Raw genomic sequence first — 16,484 nt, 5'->3', positions numbered from 1 at the left:
TACTAATCAGAGAATGATCTTCATGTCAAAGTTTTTTAGCATAATAAATAAGGGTCCGGTTAATTATCTATTTTGAGAAAGTTTTTTTTATAGAGAATTGAAAAAAAAAATTTAAAACAATTAATTACTTTATAATTTTCTTATGAAATTTTTTTTAAAATAATTTACTAATGTATGCCCTAGAAGCAATAAAACCCTAATAATAAATTTGAAGGCTTGGCTATTAAAGTGCAAAGTTTACGGAGCCTACATGATCTTTTATGCTAATAGTTGTAAGACAAAAGTTTAAATGACAAAACTTGGCAACAAATTTAGTTGTAGTCGAATGTTACAACTCTACTAATATCTTTTTATTAAATGTGAATTTTGATTTATTATTGAATTAAATTCTCTTCTTATATCCTTCATGTTTGCAAAGTTTTTAGAAAATTAAAAACCAATAGTTATGTCATCAATTAAATATTTAACTTTCAATTTTTTATAGTCTAAAATCATGCATTAAAAATTAAAAAAACATGAGAAAATATATAGTATATAACAAAATTTGACATGTGTGTTAAAAATATAAAAAAATATACAATTCAACAGTTTAATTTTCAAAATATAAAATTATGTTAATTTTATTAATGAGAGTTGTAGCTTTAAGCTACAACTAAGGATGTAGTGAAATTTTGTCCCATTTAAACATTTCAAGCTTTCTAACTGCTATTAAAATTGTGCAATAAAGGTAGACACTCGTCCACTGGCAATAAGAATCATACCCTCAGCTGGAGGGCACTTCAAGCCATCCACTGATCCAAGTACTCTTGTAACTCTTCTAGTTGGGGAACTTTAATAGGAGAGAGGAGCATCGTGCTTGGTGGTTGTGACTTGTGTGTCCTCTCAAGCTCTCCACTTTTATTTTTATTTTCATTCTTCCCTTTCCCAAACAACAACCACAACAAGCCATAGATACTAAAATTTTGGAGATATTTACGAATTCTCAACAAATTAGTTAGAGTCCGCTGCATGTATTTTTTTTTTTTCCAATCTATTTTATTTAAAATTATATCTACTCTTATTATTTATAAGGTATTTTTAATTATTCCTACTAATATTATTTTGGGTATCCCTCTACTTTTTTCTTTTTTTTCTCCCTTTGTCCTAAGCGTATCTTAAATTTTTTTGCTTGACTTCTAAGATATGAACCTTACAAGACCTACATGCTTTTCTATGATCTTTAATAAATAAATAATTGTGAGACTACTAATTAAAGTGTTAAAAATCTAGTGTGTAGATTGTGATATGGGAACCGATGGAAGTAGGTTTGTATTTAAATAGTCTTGTTCCACGTAAAAAGTTGATGTACAAAGTTTTGAATAGTATATAAAGTAGCATAAACACCTACAAACTAATTAGCAACCCATGAGAAAATTTAACAAAATATTATTTTCTCTTTGTTTCATTTTTGTTTCTACATAAGGAAGTTAATAATTTTGTTTATTAATAATAAACTTTTATTATTATCATATTTTTATATTGAACTATATATTATATCATTTAAAGAAAATATAATATATAACAAGATTCAAGTGGATAGTATAAATATAGAGGAGTTTATAGGAAATCCGTTTAGAATTAAAATTATATATATATATATATATATATATAATGTGAAAATATGTAGGCTTTCAAAATCTTATATAAAAACAATAGTAGAAGTCAACAAAATTATAAGTTTTTTATTTTCATATAGTATAAATAAATTAATAATAAAGTAAAAGAAAATTTAAAATTTTTGTTTGCAGTTACTAGCTTTGTTGTATCTTATAGATGAATTTCTCTGAACTTGACAACCATTTTTTTTTAGTAGGGACCAATTATCACCTTAAAAATAGTATATATAATACATGCCTCAAAGCCGCATTATTTTTTCTTATCATTGTTTCCTATTCTTTTTCCTAAAAAAAAGTTGAACATGTCAAACTTCTAACTATTATCAGACTGATGGAAAGAAGAATGAGTAAACTTCTCCCCTAGTAAATTAGTAATGAGAATTGAGAAATACGACGTCAGCTTAAGATAGTTCCAAATTATCTAAATTCTAAATACTCCATTGTAATCTAGTTGGAGAACTTTTTGAGCGTAGAAGGGGACCATTCTTGTTGATATCTCCCCTCTCCTCACCTCCCTTGCTTTCAAACATATTCTAAATTTTTAGACTTAACCAACTAATTTACATGATCTTGTATGATTCAAGGCTAAATATAAGACAAAAGGTGAACATGTCAAACTTATCTCAAATTTCCATTTCGACTTAGTTTACCTATTTGGGTTTTGTGTGTGTGTGTGTGTTTTTTTTTTTTTTTTTTTGTGTGTGTAAAGAAAGTATATTCATTTTCAAAGAAATAATTATTATGTTTTGTTTTGCAATGAATAGGATATATATATATATATATATATATATATATATATATATATGAAGGTTTATAAATGAATAGTACAATAAAGAGTTTGGTGGTCTCGTTTCAAGAGTTCTCTTAAGAGAAGGGAAGACTTATAGAAGAAGAGTTTCTCTTAATAGAGGAGAAGACTTTTAGAAGAAGAGTAATTTAATAGCACTTTGGTGGTTGAAAGGATAGCCATGATAAGAATAATGTAAGAGATATTAAACGTTATAATACTTACTGAATATATAGTGGATTTGATATTCCTCTCTTTTCGTGGAGATGAGTTGTTTGCCAAGTGAAGTAAATTCTTGTGTTCTCTTATTGAATGTGCTAAATTGGTAATTTATTTATTTTCTCTATTTTTATTGCTTTCAATCTTTGATTATTATTTACCAACACAAACTACATATAATGGTGAAATAAAGAACTAGGAAGTTTGTCCACTAGCAATAAATAATCAGACCCTCAGCTCCCGCGGGGAAGCTCAAGCCATCCAATTCCTCCATTGTAATCTTACTGGAGGAGCTTTTTGAGCCAGCAAGGGGACCATTCTTGGTGGTTGAGACATGAGTCTCCTCTCCTTTACTCTCTCTCATCTCAAGTATATATATATATATATATATATACACCCTAAATTGTAGGTTTGGCTATTAGAGTACGAGAGCCTACATGATCTTGTATGATAAAAGTTAAATATGAGGAAAAAAAAAAAAAGGTCGAACATTTCAAACTTTACAACTACTATTAAATGGTTCTTCTGTCTCATCTCCTTACTATTAAAACATATACCTTTGTAGGTTTGGCTATTAGAGTACGAGCCTTACAGAGCCTATACGATCTTGCATGATAAAAGTTCATTATTATGGGGCAAAGTTGAGCATGTCAAACTTTCTAACTACTATTCAAATAGTTTGGGAAAAACAATAATAATAAGGAAGGAAGCTTGTCCTCTAGCAGTAAGAAACAAAGCCTTCAAAGTTCAGCCATCCAATTACTCCATTGTAGTCTAGTACTTGGGGAACTTTTAAACCAGAAGGGGACCATTCTTGGTGGCTGTGGGCATATTGTGTACCTTTTTGTTTAAATCAATTTTTCATTATTGGACCCAAAAACAAACAAGAACATGATCAATTTCAGCACCAGTTCCATGGCTCATTTTTGTTTTCATGCCATTTACCCACACTGACAAGAATAGCTGAATAGGCTTGTCAAACATGTCTTCAATTATCAATTATCACAGGTAAATGGGGAAGAATCATATATATATTTCAAAGTAAAAATGCACCTAGGTGAAAAAAATAGTCAGTCAAAACAAAATAGATGGTTATAATTTTTTTTTTTTTTTTTGCTTGGCCCCTTTATTTTCTACCAAAATAAATACAAGTGCTTGAGAATATTTTGCTTTTTTAAGATTTTGGTGTCCTTTGAATTACACAGTACGTCAACTTTAACCATCAATGAGAAGCCAGTCCACCTTTTACTCAACCACCGCATGTTTTGTTTCACATTCACCTTAAATGCACATGTTTTCATTGTTCTTGATTTTTATCTTTAAAGATATATATATACAATTTTCAATTCAGCCAAAAGAACCGAGATTGTGACATATTTTCACGTCATTTCCTGGTTTCCATGTTAACAAATGCTAACTGAGACTGAGTACCTTAAATGATTATAGAGGGAAAGAAATCATCTACATACTAATTACTAATTTTTAATTTTTTATCCTGTCTTTTTCTAGGTTAATCAATCCACTTCATTCAAATAAATAGAAACCTATTTCTAAAATATAAAAATAAAAAAAAAAAACTTTTGTGCTCTTTAAAGTGCAGTTCATCAAATTATTAGTTCTACATGTTGAATTTGTCAAATTACTCGACAGTTCATTATATTGTATCTTCACATGAAAGACATGATTTACTTATCAAAAAAAGCAAGTGACACTTCGTAATATATTGATTAAGCAAAAATACCAAACTCATATATAGTAAATTACCTTATTTTAATGTGAAATGGAACTGTATATGATCATGACGGCTCATTTTACAACTCTTTTGATCAATTAATTAACTTTTCCTTTTCTATAACATCATAAACCTTGCTTTATACTCCATAATAGTAAATAATAATGTGATGTTTCTGATAGCATGGACTTGACCTAAAGTTTACTTTTTTTTTGTTTGTTTGTTTATGATCTAACTTGATTAACTTGCATCAAACGACATTCGGGAATTTCCATATGGAGGTGATAAATAGGCAATCCCCATTACATTTTCAGTAAAGAAAGAAGGATTGACTTTATGTATCTATATTTTGCAAGCATGGCCTTTCTAGAAAACTCTCAAATGGACTTTATAGGTTGCTCTTTTTCATATTTTCTGCATCACGTCGATCGTTCAGTTCAAGTTGCCAATATTTAGCAGCACATTTACAATATTTAAGAATTACTTTTGACCTTGACATCGCAGATGGGAGATGACTTTCTTTCTCGTTCAATTTTTCTTTAATTTCATATCAACAACCTCTTGTCACTTTCATTAATGTTTTTTTTTTTTTTTTTTTTTTTTAAATTTTTTTTTTATGGGGGAAAAAATGTGAAAGATTGTAAAAAAATTCTGAATGTTTATAAGATTCAGGGAGGATCCTTTTCATCTGTCCAATTTGATGGGAGCTACTAAAAATTTTATATTTTTCTAGAGGATTTGTTGAGCTGGGCCATTCTTAAAAATTAAAATTTCAGTTGTGATACATGCATCAGTTATGAGCGGTCCATATGTGTTCCAAGTCAATTAAAAGTAGGAAAAACAAGAAGACTATCCAAACTAATGATTTTTTTTTAATTAAAATTATTTTAAAAAAAAAAAGAAAAAAAAAAGATAAAGTATCCCTAATGTTTTATCTCACAAACTAATGATTTAAGCAGATATTGTTGTTTTTCAAATCCTCTCAGTTTCCATTTATCGAAAGTCAAATTAGTATATTCCTTGAGCAAAAATAACATGCATGTTTTAGTTGATAAGTAATATGATGATTACATTTAAAGAAAGAGAAATTGAAAGAAACATTAGTTTAAGTATTATTCGTTTTCATGTATAACATCTCGTTTGTTGCGAGGGATCCCCCACTCATTTTGCAGTACAGAGAATTTATCCAAGGCATGCCTGCTTGTTGCTTCTATTTTATTAGTACTAGAGCGTTGAACTTTTTTTCTTTTTCTTTTTTTAACATTCGGATATATTGGATATTAATCAATTTGAAAGGTCAGAGATTGTTTAATAAAATTCCATCGACAAGATCCTTCACTACCGATATCGGGTCACTGTCAAGTGACTGAAAATTTGTGAGAATCACTTAAAAATTCAGGTTGCATGTGGTCTAATGCAAAAGGAGACAACATGACGTTGACATATGTTATCTCCCTTTTGCTTTGTTTCCCTTTCAGCTAATTCATAATCGATCCTCAATTCTCATCAAGTCAATGGTCCCTTATTCTACGAGGTTCCAGCAGTAAAGGCCACAGGCAGAAAGATTCAGTTTTTGATAGCTTATTCTTTGGCTTTAGTGACTGGGAACTTCCAATTGTGAAGCACTGCATTAAATGATTCTATGTCCTGACAAAAATTGAGGATTTAAAAAACAAAATTTCAGATTACAGTGGTGTCATTAAATGAAGAAAAAAAGAATTGATGCATCTGTGAGACTATAATGGCATTGATTTCTGACTTATACACAAAATCAATACAATAGAACAAAGCATATGACAATCAGCTAAAAGAAAACGGTGAAATGAAATTACATTACAAAATGAACACTAATTTACAGAATATAGTAGGCCATCCAGCAGGATAATGTGATGGGCCTAAATCAAACTAGAATATGTCAGCATGCGGATTGCATATCTTCGGCACCGTCTGTTTTGTCGCAGTTTGCCAATTGTGGCCATTCTCGCCTGGTCGGAAATGCTATCAAAAGTAGGGCAAACTTTGCACTAGAAAAAAGCACTGCTCACTTAGTCAACCTCCTTTTGCACGCTTAAGCACCTGTCCTCCAGAGTATAAGAAGACCATCAGGTAAATGCTGAAAATTGCATTTTTCTGATTCATGTTTTTATTTAACATCATGAATCATGAGAGCCTTGGACCTTCACAGTAATACGCTTAGCACTCTCTGCATGAAGGCTATCCCCTTTAAATCCAATCTGGGAGGAGAAATTATATTCAAGATACCTCCAAACAAATTTTGCACCTTTGATGTGGTAAATAATTAGGGCGTACAAGAATATCTCCAAAAGCAGAAAATTACCTCACTTGAACTATCTGGAGAGAACCACCGCGTCAACACCCCAAGGTGTACAACAGCAGGAATTAGCTTGAACAGCAATGGTGTAGTCACCTGCAATATCGTATTGGTTCAAATCATAATGTTTGGTTGATTCAGCACATGACACTCAACCAATAATAACTCAATATAACATAAACACCAAAAACCGATTAGTATCTTGATCTGATGATAAAGAGCTATCATTAGCAATAGACGCCATAGGTTGAAACTCTCTAAAAAAAAAAAAAAAAACATAAAACACTACTACATCAAAACTGGCTATTATCACCTCATCCTCCATAGTTCTATTTGCATTTATTCTTTTTCAGAACTTGTTTCAGGCGCATATCAACAAATCCCAAGGTGCACGGCATAATATTTTTAAAGTTTAATTATCAATTCCCAACCAACCATAGGATGGTTATAATTGAGTTGTTCCCAGATTTTTTTTTTTTTTTTTTTTTTTTTTGGGGGGGGGGGGGGGGGGGGGGAGGGGGGGTTGGTGGGGGGGCGCGGTAGGTAGAGGTTTTGAGGGGATTCAACCCTCAGACTTACCCCATAACTGGAAGTGGATGAGCCAGTGGGCACAAAGTCCATTGGCGAGTTGTTCCCAGAATTTTTTGGCATATAAAAGAATTTCTTTAATTAAATTGCCTGAACAAATTGGTATGCTAGGGGCTACTGGTACACTGCAATGAGTAAATATTATCACAACAAATATACTATAGAAAGATTTCTAAAGATGCATTTCATACTTTGTCACTTGCAACATGTATTAAAATGGCTTACATACCAGACTGAGAGCTGTTGTACCAAGCAGCAGTAAATACAAGTTGCCCTGCAGCAGAAATAAAGCATAAGCTGCAAGATCAACTGATCAAAATACAGTGCTGGAAAGATAGGTTTGCACTTAGCATTATAATTAACTGTTTGGAAAGTCGTAAAATTGCTTGGAGTTTCATTTCCTTTAAGCAAGTGAGCACATATTTTGCTCCATTTGGTTCTTTAGCTTAGAAAAGAAACCCAAATGATTCTTAAATTGGAAGCTGATTGAACGAAAATCCACCAAACCAATCTAATACGACTGATTAGCCTAATTTAAATAAGGTCTTCCAATTTTGGAAAAGAAGAAAACATAAAACAAACAACTGAAAAGCTTCTACAGCTCTACTTCCCATTTTCCTCACACCTCTCTCATGAAAGTAGCTAACATTTCTTGGGAAGATGGCTTTCTAAATTACCATGGATAGGCATGCTTACAATTTAAAACACTCACCTCAATTAGATGAAGATTTGAAGCACGGCTTAGAAGAACAAAGGAAAATTCCCCAATTTGCGCAAGAGACATTCCGACCTACGCATGTGGAATAACCTAAGGCTCCTCTGTCAATAAAATGTATGACATAGACAAAATGCAGATATTACTGTGCTAGCAGTTCAGTGAATCTTACAAGAATCGAAGTCTTGTTACTGTATCTAAATCCCTTGACAACAGTCGCAACCACAAATGTTTTTAGAACGATCACCAATATAACAGTTGCTAGTAAAATATCAACATGGTTCCAAAGGAAATGAACATGTATTAACATCCCAATGCTGGCAAGAAAAAGAGCAGCAAAGAAATTGCGAATAGGTTCAACCTAAAGGACAATAAACCCCATATAAGAGTAGATAAAACAAAAGGTCATCAAGCATCTTGCAAGTCCAGAAAAAAATACACAAAAGAAAGTGCCCTACTTGTTCAAGTGTATGTTGTGCAAGATCAGTTGTTGATATCATAACTCCAGCGGCAAAGGAACCAAGTTCAAGGCTTAAACCCAGCTTATCACTACACTGAAATGACACAAAAATCCAAGTTAAAAACGTACTTGTAGACATGCACACATAGATAGATATGGAGAGGGATGGCAGGGAAGGAATGTGATTATGCGAGTGCATGCATGTTTGTTTGTTTGTATATCACTGTCAGAGGATTTTTGCAGGTGGCGAGGAACTGGATAGCATCACACAACTACAAAGGGACAAATAAAAACTTTTTTGATCTGTAATTAATGCTCCCCACCGGTTGCATTTCATTTGGATCCTGCAACGGTTCCACCACAACTGCAATAGACTTGCCTTTCAAATCTGGCAACAACAGTCCCTTCACCACCTGACCCAGTCCTCTCCAACCCCAGAATTGATGGCCTTCAGGTATTATCACAGATCCTTTGTTTCTCGGTGCTCGTGATTGCGATGTACTGACCCCAATAATTCTTGTGCTTTTGCAAGACAAATACCTTCCCCACTTCCCGAAAGGATCAAATGATCTTATGTTCCAGCGGCAGTTTGAGAATTTCGTCTAAAACAGAACTGAACCATTGTGCACCATCCTTACCCAAGATGATGTTAAACATGCTATACCTTCCCCATTCAATGACCTGTAGACTAAGTTTTCTCCCACTCTATGTTAAAATAAATTCAAAAGATTTCAATTCTCTGTGGAAGAATCGCCTTCACCCCATGAGTCTCACCCCATGAGTCTCAATTTTGTGGCTAATTCAAGGTAGCCAGGCTTCCTTCACTCTAACTTTTGAGTGTGTTTAACTCGCCAATTAAAATGAATAAATAAATAAAAGTTACTATTCTTAGAGACAGAAACCATGGTTGCACATGAGTCTCAATCTCTGCCAGACAATTCACTGAATTGTTCAGACTGACAAAGTAAATACTTCTATGTTTCATACTATGTGTAAGTAACTTTAGAAGCAGAGTGAAGAGAGATGTCTCCCTTAATCAAGTTGTGCATATCATGATATGTAAAGAATATGCCAGTATATAATGCAAGAAGTAAGACTGAAGAAATAGACAAACCCAAGCAACAAGTAAGCAAAATGCCACCGATGCCAATTGATAGAGTTCATTAGTCTGCAAAACAAAAAGTTGAGTCAACATAATGAATAACCATAAAATGTAGCAAAAATTAAAAGATATATCTGGAGTTCTGGACCTGAGATGAGAGGCTCATCATGAGCTTTAGAAACCATGGTACGCATGTGCGAGAAAATATTGACAAAATGGCCAAAAATGTAATTAGAACCACCAACCTGAATTACAAAATTAGTAAGTGATAAGGAACATGGGCAAGAGAAAATAGCTTGCAATACTTGTACTTTAGCAACAAGAGAAAAAAAAATTTTAATTAAAAAAATTATAATAATAAATTAATTAATTAAACAAAAACAAAAACAAAAACACAAACAAAAACCTTGCAATATTTGCACGGTCACAACTAAAGAAAAATGAAAACCTAAGGCTTGCCTAGAAAAGCCATGGACATCAACTGTGCTATTTTTAATGGGCATTTTACAAGTACACCTAAAGAAAAATAAAAGTACCTACATCAATAGTAGAACTAAAAGAATATATTATTTTCTCTTACATGGGTATATGGCAAAGTGTGTATCCTAAAAACTGTTTTGTTATTTCTAAAACAAAATAAATAATCGCCATTCCCTGCAGTATACAATGTATATTATGTAGAGCACAAGATTAATATCTTGTTTCAATATATGCCATAGTTTCTTAAGCAAAAAATCCTTGTAAACTATAAATTCAAAATGCATCGGCATTTTAGAAAATAGAAAATAAGCTAGGTCCGCTTACTTTAGTTCAGCTATTGGAGACTGATCCTTTTTCTAAATTACATTGATAACCCCACCCTATGTAGCCTATGATATACTCAATCCCACACCCAACCCCCCCAATGAGTCTCAACTCCTAGGCAGCCAGCACCACCTTCCCAGTTATGAGAGACCATGCAATTTGAGATGGCCCAACCAAGGCAGACCAAGATGTAATTCCGAAAAGTTCAAACAAGCTAAGCTGGCCTGGGCTATGTGCAATGTGATGGCATATCAGGCAGGGCCTGACTGCTCACTGCCCAGCCAGATGACTGTCCCTAACAAAGTAGAAATCTGTAGATTAAAGATCAGTAAAATTCTCAAGTTATTAAATAAACATAATTTTCATACACTACATAATGGAGGTGCAGTTCATTCTTTTCTTTGCTTACAATTTAGTAATGGATATTACTCCTTGAAGAACTCCAGAAGTACCACCAAGAACTGGAAGCAGAGCAAACAGCAAGCCCACAGCACAGTCCTGATATGCCAAATTTCTTAGAACTTAACAGCAAAATCTGTGTCATAAAAATTTTTGTATAGAAGATAAATCTTATACACAAACTATACTTTTAGATTTCAATGATTGTTCAAACAACAGGTAGCAGTTACATACTTGAAGGATAAGGATGCCGATTGTGACTTGACCGTGAAGAGCATTAATACTATTTTTTTCCATCAAAAATTTCAAGACCTGTGGCCCATTATGAGATGAAACAAGCACAATTAATAATATTTTTTTTTAATTAAAAAAAAAAAAAGAAGAAAAAAAAGAAAAAAAAAAGAGAGTTTCTCATCATCAACATTGGCTTTAATACTGTCAAATAAGATAAACTGGAGAATCATGCAGAAAAATGAGTCAATACAATATTTTGGCTGACATATATATTGATAGAAACACCCATACTCCTTCAAGATTGCACAATTGAAATGATGATTACTATTGGAAAAGATATTTTGACACAGACAAGAAGTGCATTTTAATGCCTTCCACCAACTCCCTACAGGTTACTCCACATATTTCATTAGTCAATTTGCCTAACAACTCCTCATGACCAAAGAGGCAAAGGATCTTGTTTTGGAGTCCTCAAGAAAAACAGAAAGCATAAAACAGGTGGAAAAAAGAAGAAAAAGAAACATTCCTTTCGGTATGTAAATGGATGGATAAACCACTCTTAAGCAAGATAAACCAATTAAACTGCAAGAAAAGGGCAAAGACGACAGTTCTAAGCTTTGCCATTTTCTAGGAATGTGTGTGGGGTTCAGCACCACTGGCGAGCTTCTACTAGATGTTCCAAAAAATTCTTCCCTAAAATCCACTACCAATGCAAAGCTATTAAAATGTATAAAAAACATATCATATGTATGATTGACAAGGTTCTTATTTTCTCTATATTATTAAAAAAATTAAGCACACGAAGATTTTAAGTTTTATGTAAAGCTGTAAACTATTACACCAAATTAAGCATCATGGCATGAGTAAATGTACTGGCAGTAATGAGCCAATATAACTTCACCTAACAAAGACATAATCAGCATATGAGGAATCACACATAAATCTATAGAAGGAGAATTACCACTGCTGTTGAAGACATAGACAGGAGTGCACCAACAAATACCCCTTCCGAAGGTTTGCCACCACATAACTGCAGAAAGGATGCAGCTGCATACATCAGAAATTCATTGATGGAAGTTTATTCATGTTTAAATAATAACGTGTATATCAATCAATAAATTTTCAACTTAATGCTCAATTAGAGTCCATTTGGGAACAGTTTATCTGTTTTTTGCTGAAAGTGTGCTAAAGGAAACTTGTACTTCAAAAAAGTGAGATTTTAAAAAGCTATACATAAAAGCTAAGAGCTGAGCTTATAAGCTCAAGCCAAACGGACGTTGTCCAATCACAGCAATACTAATCAGTTGAAGCACACAAAAACTTAGAACCAAGTTCCCTTTTAATTTATCTTGCTTTGCATGTGGATTACTTGTGAAGCCTCTCAGAAAGATAATAAATGCTTGTAAATAATATAAAATACCCAATGTGGTATATATAATTGGAGATTCCGCCAAGAGCCTTGTAGCTATTTGGCATTGGCTGGTCTCCTTTATGAGGAGAACCAGGGGTCAACAGCAACCCCCCCCCCCCCCCCAAAAAATAAATGCCCCACTTGTTGTAACAATTGAATTATCTACAAAACAATAATTAAAGATTATGCGTGGACAGAAAAAATGATGTCAGATCCTTGGTTGTTATCCAGTGTGGTTTATATCATACTTGCCTAAAAAACTAGAATAACACTAATGCTAGACATACCGAGGTTAGTATTCCACACAAGCACATAAATAGGAAAATCTGGAGTAGACCTCCTAAAATTGCCACTGCTCGAACAACACGTAGCTGCAAACATGTAAAGAGGAGATTCCTATCACAGACTGAATTAATGAAATACAAACAATCTAGAAGGAAGAATGCATGAAGAAAAATGCAAGCCAACCTTTGTCGTGGAAAATTCCAGACCCAATGCAAAAAGAAGAAAGATCACTCCAAACTGAGCAACTGTTTCAACCTGCGCTAAAATGGACATGATGTTTTAATATCTGAAAATAATATAGTAATATGTGAATATAGCATATGACAGATTAAGAGACTTGAATCTTCCACTATGTCATGAAGATAAGAGAGGCAAAACAACCTTGTGCTTGACCATTTTTCCGATGCCAGTATTCACAAAGCTTAGTGAGGTAAAAACACAGACGGCCTTGGTACAATGATAAAGGACGTTTATATTCTCATGGGCTTAAAGACAGGTCCCCAATTTCAGAGAGGATAATTATAAATATGCAATGAATGAATATCCCTTTCTCCAAATTCACTTATTAAGAGTTTAAGACCAGTTGGTGTCTGGAGACGATAATGTTACAACATGATTCATAATGTAAATTTCAGTGACCCAAAAAAATGAAAACAAAAAGGAAAAGGAAGAAGAAGAAAAAATCATAGGGAAACAAAACTGGGAGACAAAAATAACAGTAAGTTCAGGCAAGACATGAATGTGACATACTTGCACCATTTCACTAACAAAGCTCAAGCCACCGGGTCCAATTAAAGACCCTGCTAGTAGATATCCAGTAATAACCTGCAAAAATCAAAACAAGAGGAAACAGTCTTTAGAGGCAATACGGTAGTTATAGAAGTACATCAAAGGCTCAAGTAGTAATAAATGTCAGACCGGTTGTCCAGCACAAGCAAAGGCAATTCCACCACAAGTTGCAGAGACAATGACAACTACCAAATCTGATATCAATCTGCAAAACAGAATTTTAAGCAGGATAAATCAGCCAGCAAGTTGCTGCCAGTCATACATATAATGGGATTCACAAAAAAAAAAAAAAAAGGGAAAGGAAGAGAACAGGTTAGCTAACCTCAAGTCTAATTGAAGCACAGGATACTTCGACTTTGGATTGGATAGAGTAAAGACATTGTCCTAGTGATCAAATATCAAGCAGAATTAAAAATTGAAACTTTTTGTATAACAACAGAAATGAATTATGAACTAACTAAAAATTGCCAATGACATGTAGCAGACATACACTTCGATCTATTAATGTTGGCACATCTTCTGCTCCATTTTCATTATCCAAATTGAAAAACGACCTAGAATATGAATCTGGGGTCAGAAAGATTTCAGCAATACCCAAATATGAGATATTAGAAAAGAATTTACTTTCTATAACAACAACAACTAGGACCAAAGAGAAATCAATAATCTTATAGTAATAAGAAAGAAGCACCTACTTTTCCTCCTTAGTGTCATTTTTCTTCGGCTTCACTCTAGCAACAGTTTCCAAAACTGCCTGATCAGATAAATCAAGCATACTAAGTTCAGTTAACAAACAGACCCAGATTTTGCTAGAAGCACTTACAGACAGTTAGCTCAAATTTATAGCAATTTCAAATAAAGTGTCTACAAACCTGTTGCTCAGCTACACTATTGTTGAAGCTACCAACAGAATCAGTGGCTGCAAGCAATACACAACAATATGAGACTTCAAAGTCCATTAATGGAATTTAAAACTGAAAGAACATAATATATATATATATATATATATATATATATATATTATAGATGCAATAGAATCTCAATTTATGGTGTCTACTCCATAATGATTGCTTTTTATCATCAGGCCAAGACACCAATTGATTTTTGGTGTAAGCGGATTCAAACACCAAATCTCTTATTTGATGACAAAAAATTTTGTCAGTTGAGCGAACTCAAACCCATGAAAGAACATAACACATTCGCCTAAAGTAGCCTAACTAATTATTTCCACTCTTTTTTCCACATTTTCCAGCAACCAAACAGACTTTACTATAGTCCAAATTCAAATTTATCATTTTCTTAATTCCAAGCAAAAAAAAAAAAAAAACAAACAAACAAACTATCACCGCAATACACAGTTTTTCCAGCAGCCAAACAGACTTTACTATACGCCAAATTCAAATTTATCAATTTCCAAATTCCAAGCCAAAAAAAAAAAAAACCTATCACTGCAATACACAGTTCTGGTAGGCAAAGAAATAAAACAAATACACGCACAAAAAAAGAATTAATGGTAAGATTAACATTTAAAACGCGCAGAGTTTCTAATTAATAAGAAGATTAGCTATCAAAATTCAACAACATTTTCAAAAAAAACAAAATCCAAAACCCTAGCTCAACCACCAAAAGCAAATAAGCAATAGATCTGAGTACGGAACCTTCGTTTTGCTCGTTCTCCGGGAACTCTCTCTGTAGAGCGCGATCTATCATGCCGGCCAAGCTGTCCTCATTGGATCTACGCGACGCGTTCGACTCGGCAGCTGTTCCCGTGGCATTGACGATCCCCTCCTCCTCCTCCTCCACCACCACCACCGCTTCCGCCGATTCCGACTCGTTCACTGAGAGAGTCGTCCAAGAACCGAAGCAGAGGAGAGGATCGCACACCAACAACAACAACACTGACAACACTGCGATAATCGCAGAGGATCTCACCCGCATTGCCGAGAACACACTCGATTCCGGCTCTCGCTAGTGGCGTAGAGTACCACCCGGCGCACTTTAGCGTACCCGGCGTAGTTTAGCGCTCCCCGATTCTCGGACTCGGATTCGGACTCGGACCCTCTCTCTCTCTCTCTCTCTCTCTGTCACTGTGTGTGTGTGTGTGTGTTATATTGTACAGAAATGAGAGGGAAAGTAGTTTTAGATTTTTATTTTAGCTTTGGGAACGACGGCGTTTTGAGGCGGAGGTAGTTGGTGATAAATACAGAAGGCGCGGATTTAGGTGCACGCGGCAAAATGGAAATGGAAAGTGTAACTGTGAGGCACTGGGAGGAGAGTTTTTTTATAGTGTGCGGTGAGGGACTATAGGAGCAAAAATGGAGTTTCGAGTTTAGAATCGTATGATTTGATGATTTCAGTGAGGTCAAATACTTTTAAAAATGGAGAATTTTTTGTGCGTGATTGGGACTCAACCGTTGAGTACAATTACTTTTAAAGCAAAGGAGTCAAGATTTGGGTGACAGATAGGATGACACGTCAGAGTTGACATATGATAGAGTAGTCAGATCTGTGGTTGAAGCTGGTCCACGTTTCGTTTGACTCTTTTTTGACTTTTTATTTATATATTTATTTTAATATGTGAAAGAAATTAAATTTTATACAGATACCTGAAAAATAGGAAACTATATACTATACACTCAAAGTGACAAGAATGAGTTTACTTTTTTTGGTTTCCTTGTAAAATGGGTTCCGAACGATTATTCGTGAAAGATAGCTTCAATCATAAGTTCATAACGAGTAGAATAATTTTTCAATTAGCATATTTTGGTTTATAATAAAATTCTATTTAGCATGATATTACTATTTTTATGGGGTGTTTACTCTACCACTACCATACTTCAATAAGATAAATATAACATCATAAATTTTCTATAATATTTCCATAAGACAACTAAATATTAATGATATTAAAAAGAAAGGTTTATGCTAACTCCAATGCATTAAAGTAATAAAAAGTATGATTAAACAAACAC

The 16,484-nt window shown here is 33.7% G+C and overlaps 1 protein-coding gene across 4 annotated transcripts; it reads right to left on the bottom strand.

The window, feature by feature from the left end:
- Positions 1-6,097: 6,097 nt before the first annotated feature.
- On the bottom strand, positions 6,098-15,854 carry LOC126714248 (K(+) efflux antiporter 4). Of its 4 annotated transcripts, XM_050414298.1 has the most exons (21): positions 15,171-15,852; positions 14,385-14,431; positions 14,208-14,266; positions 14,003-14,066; positions 13,835-13,896; positions 13,642-13,717; positions 13,474-13,548; positions 12,907-12,978; positions 12,726-12,809; positions 11,989-12,057; positions 11,028-11,105; positions 10,804-10,892; positions 9,739-9,835; positions 9,603-9,656; positions 8,487-8,582; positions 8,201-8,389; positions 8,026-8,103; positions 7,543-7,587; positions 6,732-6,821; positions 6,571-6,627; positions 6,098-6,469 (listed from the first exon to the last, which is right to left on the bottom strand). In XM_050414298.1, exons 1-21 carry the CDS (start codon positions 15,448-15,450, stop codon positions 6,443-6,445), a joined length of 1,788 nt encoding a protein of 595 aa, XP_050270255.1. In that variant the 5' UTR covers positions 15,451-15,852; the 3' UTR covers positions 6,098-6,442. The 4 variants fall into 4 exon arrangements, 2 of the variants coding, with proteins under 2 accessions (XP_050270255.1, XP_050270256.1); XR_007651570.1 differs by lacking the exon at positions 6,571-6,627 and having other exon boundaries at positions 7,305-7,587; positions 15,171-15,853; XM_050414299.1 differs by lacking the exon at positions 6,571-6,627 and having other exon boundaries at positions 15,171-15,851.
- Positions 15,855-16,484: the final 630 nt, after the last annotated feature.

This window comes from Quercus robur, chromosome 2, assembly GCF_932294415.1.
Source record: "Quercus robur chromosome 2, dhQueRobu3.1, whole genome shotgun sequence".
In the NCBI taxonomy this organism is placed as follows: domain Eukaryota; kingdom Viridiplantae; phylum Streptophyta; class Magnoliopsida; order Fagales; family Fagaceae; genus Quercus; species Quercus robur.
This window is presented reverse-complemented; position numbering and strand designations above follow the sequence as displayed.

What these genes read in the sequence shown, in the direction of transcription:
- LOC126714248 (XM_050414298.1), bottom strand. Translation starts at nt 15,450, where the DNA reads ATGCGGGTGAGATCCTCTGCGATTATCGCAGTGTTGTCAGTGTTGTTG. An exon ending in TGTGTGGAATACTAACCTCG is followed by an intron (nt 12,058 to 12,725) that starts GTATGTCTAGCA and finishes TCCTTTCTGCAG; the next exon opens with TTATGTGGTGGCAAACCTTC. An exon ending in GTACAACAGCTCTCAGTCTG is followed by an intron (nt 6,822 to 7,542) that starts GTATGTAAGCCA and finishes ACGATATTGCAG; the next exon opens with GTGACTACACCATTGCTGTT.